This window comes from Microtus pennsylvanicus, chromosome 1 (assembly GCF_037038515.1).
Source record: "Microtus pennsylvanicus isolate mMicPen1 chromosome 1, mMicPen1.hap1, whole genome shotgun sequence".
Lineage (NCBI taxonomy): Eukaryota > Metazoa > Chordata > Mammalia > Rodentia > Cricetidae > Microtus > Microtus pennsylvanicus.
In genome coordinates this window covers 175,229,395-175,242,794 of record NC_134579.1, presented here as the reverse complement: position 1 = coordinate 175,242,794, position 13,400 = coordinate 175,229,395, and the positions used below count along the sequence as shown (strand labels likewise).

The window sequence follows — 13,400 nt, the reverse complement described above, 5'->3', positions numbered from 1 at the left end:
AAGCATGTGCCACCATGCCAGCCAGCCTCAAATTTGCTAGCATGTCTTCTAATAAGTTACTACAAGATTGCTCCTGCTCCCAGTGACATGTTGGCTGCATCTTCTGCAGGAGGAAGGTGAGGCACAGGAATGTCTTATAGCAATTTTGCCCTTCCTTATCAGTGAGACAAACGCCACTTTGGAAGGTTCACAGGACAGACATCTGCCAAGATTGTGTTTCATGATTGTCCCAGCTGCAACTGAACTTCAGAAAACAAGTTTTCTTCTGGGTGTGTTATCCTAAACAGCATCACACACGTGAACGTGGAGAAAACTAGGAGGATCCAGGATAGATTGCATTGTCAGGGTCAGGAGACATGCCATTTTTGCTTTCTCAAAGTGGATATGATACTAAAAGCATTTCGTATTTATCATTTCAAATCAAAGTTTTGTATACTCTACCAATTTGTTTATAACACTTGCTGTTACCACTGTTAGATAAAACTTTTATTTTTTTCTCTACATGTGTCTTTTTTCTTATTATTTTAGATAAAGCGTATCTGTCTTTAGCTTCAGACGTGGTAGAGGCAACTATATTGAATGCCTCAAACACCAGCCTCACACTCAAATTACCTCCAGTCAAGACAAAGCTTACATGGCATGGCATCACCAGCTCTACACCAACATACCTGGTCTACTATACAGAAGCTGATAGGACAAACAACCACAGCAGGAAACACAGAATGCTGGTAAGTCTGGAACTGGCTGCTTTTGTTTTTATAAAATGTGCTTTCCTTATGTAGCCTTTTCAACCATGTGTTCTGACAAAGATGCCCATTTCAAAACTCTTCCAGCCAACAATTGATCAATATGTATATATACATATATATGTGCACACATATTATATACATATTATATATACATACACACGCATATAGTATCTAGTCTTCTTGTCTGGAAGTAAGTTAAACATAGGGATATTTACTAACACTAGATATGAGTTGTCATGGTAACTTTCTTGTTTGGTCCCCTTCTTGATTGTTCCCATGACCTAGCTATCCAACAGAAGAGCAAGGAGTGAGTTAGGCAGAGAGAACATGACTATTATGTGTCTGTTCACAGCATTTATCTACCATAAATATATAGAATATTGTTGTCTGTTTGTCCTGTGTGTTGTGACACACACTCTAGGGACACATCTGCTTGTAATTTGTCATGGTTTCCCTAGTTGCTGTGGAATAGAGTATACATTAAGTCTCTCTCATTGTCCCTGTTTCTCTCTGTCTCTCTGAGACATCATCTTACTGTATAGTCTTAGATGGATGGACACTAGTCCCATAACCCTAAGCCCAAGGATGACCTTGAATTTGCTGCAGAATTCCTTGCCTCATGCCGGTAGTCATGGCATTGCAGGCACATATCGCTGTGCGTTGATCTAGCTATTTTTTGGATGAATGAACTGTCACTATTCACTTCAATACTGGTGTTGGTGATCAGAGTAATGGAATAATCTGTGTCCAATAGCTTGCTTTCTACTCACTTTATTTAATCAATTCAAAGAGGGGAAATTGATCATCAGCTTTGGGCATGAGATACTATGTGTTATCATAAAGCACACAACATTCTTTGGGTCATTTGGCTGGCCAGACTATGTTGTGATGCCGGACCTTTCTGTTATTAGACTTACTCTAGTTTCTTGACTGTAAATTGATTAAGATAGGTGTAAGTCAGTGACTCCCAACCAAGACAACCCAATCAGAATCGCTGAGAGCAGCACCAAAGCACAGTGTGCTCAGAACCTTCTTGGATGGTTCTAAAGCACAGCCAGGGTTGAGAACCAGCACCCCAGGGATGTTATTTACCCCGTTAGACTTCATTTCTGAGAGTGTTTAACTGCCTTTCTTTGATGTTTTGCTGTGGTCACTTAAGTTTGCAAATGTGTGTTCCCACATCCCAGTGCAATGAGAACGTAAGGAACTACTGCCCTCTTCTGGATCTCACTGCCTGTGTGAAGTGAGTCATTTCACGTTTGCTGAGAGCTGACTGCCAGTCATTTGTCACCTGTTCATGGAAGTGGCAAACATGTCAAACCTGTAATAGTGAGACAGCAGTATCATGAATCAGCCAGGACAACTGTTTTCAGTCATTTCTATGACATACAAGAATTAAATACTTATTTTAAAAAAATCAATTACAGGAATCACAGGAGAATGTAGCCCGTATTGAAGGTTTGCAGCCATTTTCAACATATGTGATTCAGGTAGCTGTGAAGAATTACTATTCAGATCCTTTAGAACATTTACTTCTGGGAAAAGAGATTCAGGGAAAAACTAAAAGTGGAGGTGAGTTTATGGGCTGTTGTGGGTTTATAGTGTGGAATTCCATGATATGTGTCTGTATTTTTTATCTGAATACCAAGTAATGATCATTATGGGAGTGTTTAAAGTTTAACAAGAACAGTAAACTCGGGGAAAAACACGTCAGTGACTTGACCCTGGCTCTAGCCCTTGACAGGGCTGAGTAATGTCCAAGAAAAGCACAAAGTGACCGGGAGGTGAAGCATCAAATGCAGTTCAACCAAAAACACATTCTTTAGTTTTACCACAGAGTGTCACTCTCTTCCCATGTATTCCTAGGTCTCTGCACATGTGGCGAGACAGGAAAACCAAGATGTAACATGACATGCGCTCAGCATCCTGAGGCTTAGGGTAATACAACTCCACGGTCTTAAAAAGAGATCGAAATTCTGCAGGGTGGCGCTCCTTTCTTTCAGCCGTGTCTGCTGATCGTCACAAAGCTTTCCCGAATTACGTAGTTCATCACTTGCTGTAGACTTGAGCTGGCGTCAATGAGAACGATTTGGTCACCAGGCAAAAATAGACAACATCTTTTCAGACAGCCTGCTCACTTCCCATTATGTAAGAGGCCAACTTTCCTCTGGACCTCTGTGGCTCGTTCAGCTCACATGACAGCACCGTTCCTCAACTGACTCTCTCACTCATTTCCACCACCTGGTGCTGTTGCCATGTCCCTTATCCTTTGCTGCTGTTTATTTCAGTGCCGGGGGCAGTTTGTCACATCAACGCAACTGTGCTGTCAGACACCAGTCTCCACATACTATGGACAGAATCGCCTAGGTCAAACGGACCCAAAGAGTCAGTTCGCTATCAGCTGCTCATGTCGCACCTGGCTCCGATCCCTGAGACACCTCTAAGGCAGGGTGATTTTCCAAATGGCAGGCTTGCTCTCCTTGTCACTAAGCTATCTGGTGGACAACTCTATGTGTTGAAGGTATTGAGAGATTGAGTGTCCTGGGAACTTCTAGTCGCCACAGTCATGCACATGTTCTGAAAAGACTAACATTTTATTTTTTAAACAAAAAGGTCCTGGCCTGCCACTCGGAGGAAATGTGGTGTACCGAGAGTCATGCTGTCACCGTTAACATGTTTGACACACCGGAGAAACCGTTTGCCTTGGTTCCAGACAACACTAGTCTGCAGTTAGACTGGAAAGCTCCGTCCAATGTTAACCTCACCAGATTTTGGTTTGAACTCCAGAAGGTAGACTTTGGATGCAAATCCTTATTTTGTGATGTGCAATAGGCTGGAAGGATTTTTTTTTCATGAGCAGAGTGTTCTCTTGTATAAACCAACAAGGCTTGCCAATATTCTTTGGCTTAGATTGGCATGAGAGCATTAAGCTATCCAGGTAAAGTTCTGTCCAAAACAGTGTCCAAAGTTTAATTTGCTCTTAAGGGGTGGCGAAGTGGCTCAAGGGTAAAGGTGCTTATGGTCAAGAACCAAGACTTGAGTTTGATCCATGGGACTCAGAAAGTAGACAGAGAGAACCTGTTCCCACAAATTGTCTTCTGGTCTCCACGCCCAAGTCTTCTTGGCACATGTGTACCTTCTCACATCTCCTTCCACACTAAATATATGTGAGAAGAAATGTCTTTAAGGAGACTCATATATCCCAAGAAAGCCAAGGCTACACAGAGGAACCCTGTCAACACCCCACCCCCCAAAAAATTCACCTAGGGTCTTGAGAGATAGTTCATCAGTTAAGAACACTGGCTACTATTTCAGAAGGCCAGAGTTCAATTTCCAGTACCCGCGTAGTGACTCACAACTGTCCAGGGGATCTGACCCCCTCTTCTGACATCCAAAGAGCATCAGGCACACACATGGCCAACAGACATAGATCTGGCAAAGTATCCATACACATAGAAGTACAAGAACCTATGTAAAACTATGTAAGTTATCTTACTAACTTCATTTTAAATATCAAGTAAAATATTAGTTATTAATGAAGTTAACTTGGTTTATATGTTTTCAGGCTTAAACATCCACAATTTAGGGTTTTCTGTGAACAATATAATAAATGGATGAACAAAAGCCAAAGCCTTGTTTAGATGTGTCCTTACGGCATCTAAGTAGAGTGCAGCGACAGAAGAGAAATAACATTTAAAGCTGCTTTATCCCCAAACTCGTTTTCTGATAATTCATAAAGTTTAAATGTTTATTTTACTCAAAATTCTTCGTGCTTTGCTAAATCAGCACCTAAACTGACTTTTAAGTTGTCAGTTAACTGGGCACCGTTAAGGAGGGTCGAGCTGACTTTCACACGGTTGCACCAAGAACAGTGAGTTCTTTGTGATTGCTCGTTGCCGTTCTTACTGTTCTCTATTGGTGTGCATGCCTACATATGTGTGGGCTTACGTGGACTCTTTAGTAAAGACTGGTTAGAAATATCTTGTTTGGGGGGTGCTTAAAGCAAATTAGAACTGTCACAATCTCACTGTCTCTTGAAAGGTGAAATTGTTCCCATTTATTTTTAAAAATAAATTTATAATTTATTCTTTGACACTTTAATATATAAGAATGTTGTGTATTTTGATCACATTCCCCTCCTGTTCCTCTCCCTTATCCCCCACTCCTCTCCTGACATATTCTCCATCCTTTTATGTCTGTTTTAATAACCCATTGAGTTTAATCAGAATTTCTTACATGTATAGGGTGTGGAGTTATTTAGTGGATCATGGTGACTTACCTGTGCCTCTACCCTCAGAGAAAAAGAGCTTTTTTTTACCCTAGCACCGTTGATTAGTGATACCTCACCAGCAGGGAGAAGGACCTCACGTAGCCCTTCCCCATATGTGCTGAAATGTTGATAGAATTATCTTGTTCTCATTCATCCCCTCTACTGCTCTTCCCCAGTGACTTTCTTTTGTCTCCCTCCTTTCCCAACAGGAACCCCTTCTACTTATATGTCACATGCATTCCACTATTTCTTTAAAGTTCCTCCCTCCCATCTCATGGTCTCTTTCTCTTCATAGGTTTTAAAATTTTACCATATAAGATATACTTTTGTGATTTTTATATTTTTTTTGGATAAGACAGAAAATGGAGCAACCAATATTGAGTTGGTCAAATGAAAGATCATAATTTAAAGCTTTTTTTTCAAAAAAAACACATCAAATCTGTTTTAATGATTTGTTATCTATTTAAAATGGTGACATCACAGCAGTAAGGCTAAATTGGAGACATTGGAGGATGGTTTGCTTTTCAAGTTACTTAAGTAAGCTTAATGCAGTTCATGTAACGTCAAGGGGAAGGATGGTAGTGTTGCTTCCCAGACTGGGGAAGATGTGAGGGGTAGTAATGACCCGGCATCTTCCTTTCTTGATGAGGAGACAGAGATTGGGATAGACACTATCCTGAGTCGGATGCCACCAGTTCGGCACAGACGAACCCCAGGGCTGACACATCTCTAGAACAGTCCCAGTTGGGTGTTCTCCATGGAAGGAACATGAGTCATTAAGTCATCCCATTCCTCAAAGTCCAGAGAGGGCAGCAGACAGGGCCCTCCTGGTCCAGTCCTCTTGACTTCCAGGAGGTGCTTTTATTGTATACTTCCTCTGTTCCCGGACTTTTCCAGTACAGGTTTTTCATAGGCCACTTAGAAAGCCATGAAACTACTGGGTGTGTGATAATACACTCTTAATTCTAGCATGTGGGAGGAGGCAGGATGCTGAGCCTGAGACTATCCAGGGCTCTCCACAGTAAGAGCCCGCTTTTTGAAAAGTGCACCATGAAGCTGTTCTTTCTGCATTTGTGACCACCTGTAGTAAAGGTGCAGGGGCAGAGTGGAGGGCTCTGGCTCTGGATGGTGGATAGATGACCTTCAGCTGGAAGCTCCATCTTTTTTGAGTGACTCAGACTTGTCTCTTAATGACAAGATTATTGACAATGACCCCATAAATCCACATTGAGATGCTTGGAGGATGAACAGTGAGGGGAGATTAATTAGAAGATGTTCCCTCTAATTAATTTTTCTTTATAAATGAAAAAAAACATCATGGTAAAATTTGTTGTTCTGACATAATTTCCTTGCTTGTAAAATCAAGAAACCAGAACATAAGCTAAGGATTTCTTTATTATTTGTTTGTTTTGAGGCAAGGTCTTTCTTATATAGCCCAGACTGCTCTTGAATTCTTTATATAGCTGAAGACAACCCTTGACCTTGAACTTCTGATTCTTCTGTCTCACCTTCTCAATGCTAAGATTAAGGTGTGCACCACCACGCCTGGATTATGATTCTGACGATCAAACCCAGGGCTTTGAATATAATAGGTAGATACTTCACCAACTTAGGTACATCCCAGCCCTCAAGCTAATTTTTTAATTTATGTCTCAAATTACGTAAAAATTTAAAAATATCTTAAAAGTGTATAGAAACAGAACATATTCAATTTAAACTCAGGGGAAAATAATTTTACTTTGGCTTGTTTTCATCGAAACCCATCAAACTGTATTCTTCCCCTTAATTTTTGTTTCTCTACTTCAACTATGTATTTCTGAAGTTCTGATCTGTAAAATACCATAGGCTAATCACTCTCCTAAACTGTGCAAATAACTAGCCAGTCTCTCGGGGGTAGCCTGCTCCCCTGTGCTTGCTAACTTCTGGCAAGTGGAAGGTTCCAACTCACTGTGATTTTTCTGGGATAGCCCACTGTAGCTGCCAAGTTGGTGGCCTGCCCAGAACATTCACTCCTGCTTGAAGGCCAATCTGCTGCCAGTTTTCCAGCAAGTCCTCTTGGTAAACATCTCTCCTGCATTTTAGGAGCTCTGCTGATTTCTAGATGCCTAGAGTGTGGGGTTACCCTGGTCCAGTCACTAAAGGTAAATTATATACCATATCATTAAGCAGGCAGGACTTGACTGGCTAAAGTTTATAGTAGAGTTGGGAATAATCTCTCTCTCCCTCACTCCTTTCTTCTTTCTTTCTCTCTCTCTCTCCTCTCTCTCTTTTATACACACACACACACACACACACACACACACACACACACACACACATTCAGTCTGAGTACATAATGCATATTGAATCATCTGTTTAATTAAGCCATTTCATTATGTCTCAGTGGAACTGACATAGTCACGAGTTTAGTACCGCATTGCCTTGAATAGCATGTCTACTTCTTACTGTTTCCATTCTTTCTGTTTTTTCCCCTCCCCCCTTTTTTGTAACATGGTGGTCTGCCTCCTGAAATGGCAATAGAAGGTAATCCTAACTTAATAGAAACTAATGTAAAGTGCCTATCTGATGACATGATGCGACCTCATGAGGGCTGAATGAAAAAGGAGATGCAGAGGAAAGTTTATTTATGGAAACTGACCTTCTTAGGAAATGCTACCAAGGAAAAGACACTATGAACTCTTGACAAAATGCCACATCCTTTGTCTTTCCTATTTGAACAAAAATCACTTGCCATTTTCAAGTGATGATTTTAAGGTCCTAAATAGAAAGGATTTTTAAAAAGTAATTCCATGGTATAAAAAGCTTCACCTACCTGAACTTAAAGACCATCAGATGTGTAAAATGTGATGGAAGCAAGATCTCCTGCATTTAACACCCGTCATTGCTGCAGAGGATCTATCTGTGCACGGTGGGTGAGAGTTTCCCTCCTTGGAGGACCGAGGGTTCCCAGGAACGCGTGTACAGCACACTGGCACTATCTGAAGATGGCATTAGAGGAACATTCCAAATGGTTTTGGTTTGTTTGTAGATTTCAACTAAAAATCAAAACACATAAGAGCATGATCTTAAAATAAGCAAATTCCTGCAATGAAGGCAATCACCCTTGCTCCTATCCTCTGGCTTCCATTCCTAGCCATCCTGCCTTAGCATTAGTACGTACATTTAGGAAGAGCAGCATGCTTCAGCTCTGAGTCCTCCCCATTGCAGTCAGGGGTGCTCCACATTGCACTTATGCTAAAACAGGTTGCTCATCCAATTACAACCGGACATAAGCAGCAATGGTGCCATGCATTTTGAGGGTACTGTTTGGAGTTCAACACCATAAACAAGTTCTTACTTTTAACATAAATAAATTTAAGTTTTAATCAAGTCCTGTGTCCACAATTTTCTAAAAAGAATAAAAATCTTTGGTATATTTCTTTTTCTAGTGGAAAGATAATGAGTTTTTCCACGTTGAAGCGTCATGCAGCCCAGGTCCAGTCTATGTCTGTAATATCGCGGGCCTACAGCCCTATACTCCTTATAACATACGCGTGGTGGTGGTCTATATGACAGGAGAAAACAGCTCCTCGAGTCCAGAGAGCTTCAAGACAAAAGGTGGGTATCAGTATCCTCCTCAAGCAGCGCAGACATCTCTACTCCATACATTATCTCCAAATTCTACCAGCCCAAGTCTAGAAGCACAATACTTTCTTCAAAAAATAATTGTATCTACTTTTAATTTATGTATGTTACTGTTTGTGTATATATGTACACGGCCTGTGTACTTGGTGCAGTTACTAAGTACTGAAGTTAGATGAGGGTGCTGGGTCTCCCAGATCTGTAAGTGGATTTACACATGACTATGAGTCACCATGTGGGTGCTGGAAACAGAACCCGGGTCCTCTGCATGACTAGCAAGTGTTCTTAGCCTCTGAGCCTTCTCAGATGTTCTCCCTACAGGGTCATTACTATGTCTGTAGTGTAAGTGACTGAATAGAAGAGTCAGGAGTAGTTATAGGAAGGACCAAGAATGTCCTGGTTTGGTTTATTTATTTATTTTTTCGAGATAGGTTGTCTCTGTGGCTTTGAAGCCTGTCCTGGAGCTAGCTTGTAGAGCAGGCTGGCCTCGAACTCACAGGCCTGCCTTTGCCTTCCCAGTGCTGAGATTAAAGGCGTGCTGCCTGGCTCTGGTTTGGTCTTTTAGGATTCTAAGATGGGCAAAACAATTTCTTCCTTCAGTTTTCTGTTATCTTCTCTAGTTATATTGTGTTTCGTAGCAAGAGCTATATGAAATGGGGTAGCTGACTGCTCAAGAAACAGTCACAAAGTAACTTTTGTCGTTCAAATGCTAAAATGAAAAAAAAAAGCAAAACTGAACCCCACACATCTCTTCAGTTAACATTCTGAATACCATAACTCCAGATTGACTCCTGCAAGGGTCGAAGGCAAAATGCTCCAAAACTGTGATGGTTTTTTAATTTGTACTTATTGATTATTCTGTATCAAGATGAGATCCATGATTAATCTTCCCACTAACTAGCTAACCTATCACTAATGAAAGCTTCAGATACTCACTGAAAAATCTGTGCTTCAGAGCTGGGGAGATAGCTCTGGCAGGTAGAGTTCTTGCTACGTGAGTCCAAGGGCCCAAGTTCAGTCCCCAGAGCCCACACCGAAAATCTGGATATGACAGAGCGTTTGTGATCCTAGTGCAGATGGAGACAGGTGGATCTCTGGGGCTAGCCCAGTGGGTGAGCACCAGATCACAGTGTGGGTGGTTCCTGAAAACCAAAACTTGAGGTTGATCTCTGCTATCTACACACATAAACACATGTACACACACACACACACACACACACACACACACACACACACACACTTTGCATCTGAATATTTCTTTAAAACATTTCTCTTTTTTCAATGTATCCCAGAGAAAGAGAGTCAATGCCAAATATCTTTTATTTCTGATATGTCAGTCAATTCTCTTTTTATCCCCATGAAGCTGGAGTCCCAAGCAAACCAGGCATTCCTAAATTACTAGAAGGGAGTAAAAATTCAATCCAGTGGGAAAAAGCTGAAGATAACGGCAGCAGACTGATGTACCATATCCTTGAGATCAGGTATGTATCAAACAATGTTTTGTGTACCACAAAGAGATAAGCAGTTAATGACAAGCTGGTCAAAAGGGATAATTTTGTCGAAGTACATTTATATTTCAAAATGAATCTTTAAGGACTTTTGTATGTTTCACTATGTTCTTTGCTCAATTCCTAGCATCAGTTTTGATCTTCTAATCATGAAACACACCACATCATTCTCAGAAATCTGCCACTGCTTATTCAAACTTCACAGAAACCGCTCCATCATAGCTTATGCCACCGATATTTACTTACTATCCACTCTGCTTATAAAGCTGAGCCAATGTTGGGTGTCAGATGACAAATACCTGTAAACTTCTGATGTATATCTATCTAATCTATCTATCTATCTATCATCTATCTATCTATCTATCTATCTATCTATCTATCTATCTATCTATCTATCTCTCTCTCTCTCTCTCTCTCTCTCTCTCTCTCTCTCTATCTCTCTATCTCTCTATCTCTCTATCTCTCTATCTCTCTATCTCTCTATCATCTATCTATCTATATCTATCTATCTATCTATATATCTATCTATCTATCTATCATCTATCATATAATATATCTAAATTTTATATATACAATAACTTATAATATATAAGTTAAATGCTCTCAGGTGAAAATGGGCAAAAAGCTATATACTGTCTTCAGAATCAGAGTCTACGGAAAGGGCTGGAATCATCATTCCATGTCAATAGGTTTATGGGCTTCTCTATCTCTCTGAGGTTAGCAGTTTGAATGTGTTTCCAGAGGCTGAGAAAGTGCTGTCAACTAAAACCAGCAGCTGAGAAGCACGCGTCCCCTCAGACCCAGCCAGTTTGAGGAGCTCAGCAAGGGAACTGGCCCAAAAGGACCAACTCCATGCCAGCTCGAGGGGAGAGTTCCAAATACCCAAGACACTCCCCTCACGGGACTATGAAGCCATCCTTTAAGAGGCTCCAAGGACAAAAGTCACTTCCATAATTATAGTCCTGGCAACTTGAGCTTTAGGTCTATTTTTGCCTCGTCTCATTCTGGCATCCCCAGAACCTCAGAAAATTTCCTGCTCACATTAGAAAATTCTCTTGGCTTTGTTTTCAGTCGAAACCTTCAGGAAATACTTTGTCACTGTTTCTAATGCGCAGTAAAATATGTCCTTAGTAAAAGTATCTTGGTGGCCTGGGACTATAACAGTGTGGAACATCCAGGCCACAGGATTGTTTTTGCTAGGACCCTTAGTGTGTTCCTCTGAGTAAGACCGTAAGTGTTTAATTAGGCATCCCCTTGTCCTGGATCTCAACTATTGGCACTAAAGTATTATCACGATAGGACAGGAGAAGTATTGTCACTGAGTCAACTCTTCAGAAAGTTGGACTAGTTAGTCTAATTAGTTAGTCTGATTCTAGTTAAACTCTATTTTTCATCCCCACCCATACCTAGTATTGGAGACTGAACCTAGAGCACACTAATCAAGAACTCTAACACTGAGTCACATGAAAAGTTACCCTTTAACTTCTTGAGATCAGAGTCTCACTAAGTTGTCTAGACTGACCTTGAACTTGCTCTACAGCCTGGTTATTACGTGGACTTGTGATCCTTTTGCCTCAGCTGTTAGAGCAGTGGGGAAAGTACACCAGTTTGGCAACTTAAGCCACAGAAATTTCCTCTTACAGTTCAGCTGACTAGAAATCTTACTTTGGGTCGGGCGATGGTGGTTTACACATTTAATTCCAGCACTGGGGAGGCAAAGGCAGACAGATCTCTGAGTTTGAGGTGAACCTGGTCTATAGAGTGAGTTCCAGGACAGCCAGGGCTACATAGAGAAACCCTGTCTTGAAAGCAAAACAAACAAACAAACAAAAAAACAAAACACACATAGAAAAAGTCCGACATAAGGGTGTAAGGAGAAGCACTCCCTTCTGACTTTCTAGTGAAGACTCCTTTCCCACCTTGTCTCAGCTTCTTGTACTGGGCCTGACTTCCTTGGTGTTGCTTGACTTGTATATGTATCTCACTCCAGCATCTCATACTCTATTTTATGTATCTGGGCTCACCCTTCCCTTTTCTAAAAGGGTACTAGACATTGAAATATGACATACCTTCACTTAGCATGTTTTCATCTTTAAGTGACATGTGCCATGACCTTATTTCTAGTCAAGGTCACATGCATAGGTTGACTAGGTATTGATTGCAAGAATAGAGGGATATCACTAATTCCAGTTACTAACTGTATTTAGATCCTCACTGGTTTACTTTTCCTGGAAAGGTTTTCTTACCTGTGGAATGGGAATATTGATGTCTCTCTGTTTCTTTGGGCTGTTGTGAAGACTCAATGAGACCAAAGACACAGTGAACTCCACTATGTTGCATTCTAAATAGAAGGTGCTCAACTTATGTCAATGTTTCCATTGCCTTTGTCCTCCAGTAGCTGCTTCACTCCTTCCTAGAGGGCTTTATGGCTTAAAATCAAAGCTATTTTTATTAGACAATGAATGTAATTGCCATAACTTACCCCATGCTTCACAAACCTTAAAAGCAGAATGGCATAATGCTGTGACCTGAGAAGGTTCAGACCCCGTGTTCTTCCTTGATAGAGAGGACGCAATTGGAAGACCATGAGTTTGCCTTTGGTCAATGATGCTATTAAAAGCCATTCTAGTTTATTCTTTATGAACTCAGCTATTGTTTTATAGGAAGATCAGTGTGGGCTGACTTTGAGGAGCGTATCGGCCAGTGTAAAAGGAAATAATGAATCTTAGAATCTCATATATATTGATAACTTTGGTGGCTGAACTATGTTTATAATCAGCTTATTGAAGTATTATAATATTATCCTTTCAATTTTAAATTCTGTATTTTAGCCACATATAGCATAAGTCAATTATAAGTGATACAGGAGACTTAAAAATTTAAAAATATAAGCCAAGTATGGTATTTATGCCTGTAATCCAAAAGTGTAGGAACAAAAGGTCTGGAGGATCATATGTTCAAGACCATCCTAGCTGCATCAATATCTCTGTTTCAAAAACCCAGCCAACCAACCAACCAAACAAAAAGACTAGGAGATAGCTCAGTGGGTAAGAATACTTACTCTGAAATCATGAGGACCTGAGTGTTAATCCCCAGAACCCATATAAAGGCCAGGTGTGGCTGTGTGCATGCTTTTAATAGCAGTACTATGACAGGTGGAGACAGGAAGATCTCCGGGGCTTGCTGGCTACCAGTGTCCCTTCCAGTTTAGTGAGAGACCCTGTTGCAAGAAAGTAAGGTAGAGAGTGACAA

General features: G+C 40.8%; 1 protein-coding gene across 1 annotated transcript in view; it reads left to right on the top strand.

Moving 5' to 3' along the window:
- The window catches only part of Ros1 (ROS proto-oncogene 1, receptor tyrosine kinase), a 117,644-nt gene that overhangs the window by 71,839 nt on the left and 32,405 nt on the right, over positions 1–13,400 (top strand). The window contains exons 28-33 of the mRNA XM_075959247.1: positions 529–728; positions 2,177–2,321; positions 3,038–3,270; positions 3,363–3,539; positions 8,448–8,616; positions 10,004–10,121. Of these exons, the coding sequence (XP_075815362.1) occupies positions 529–728; positions 2,177–2,321; positions 3,038–3,270; positions 3,363–3,539; positions 8,448–8,616; positions 10,004–10,121 (1,042 nt within the window). The remainder of the gene's footprint in view (positions 1–528; positions 729–2,176; positions 2,322–3,037; positions 3,271–3,362; positions 3,540–8,447; positions 8,617–10,003; positions 10,122–13,400) is intronic.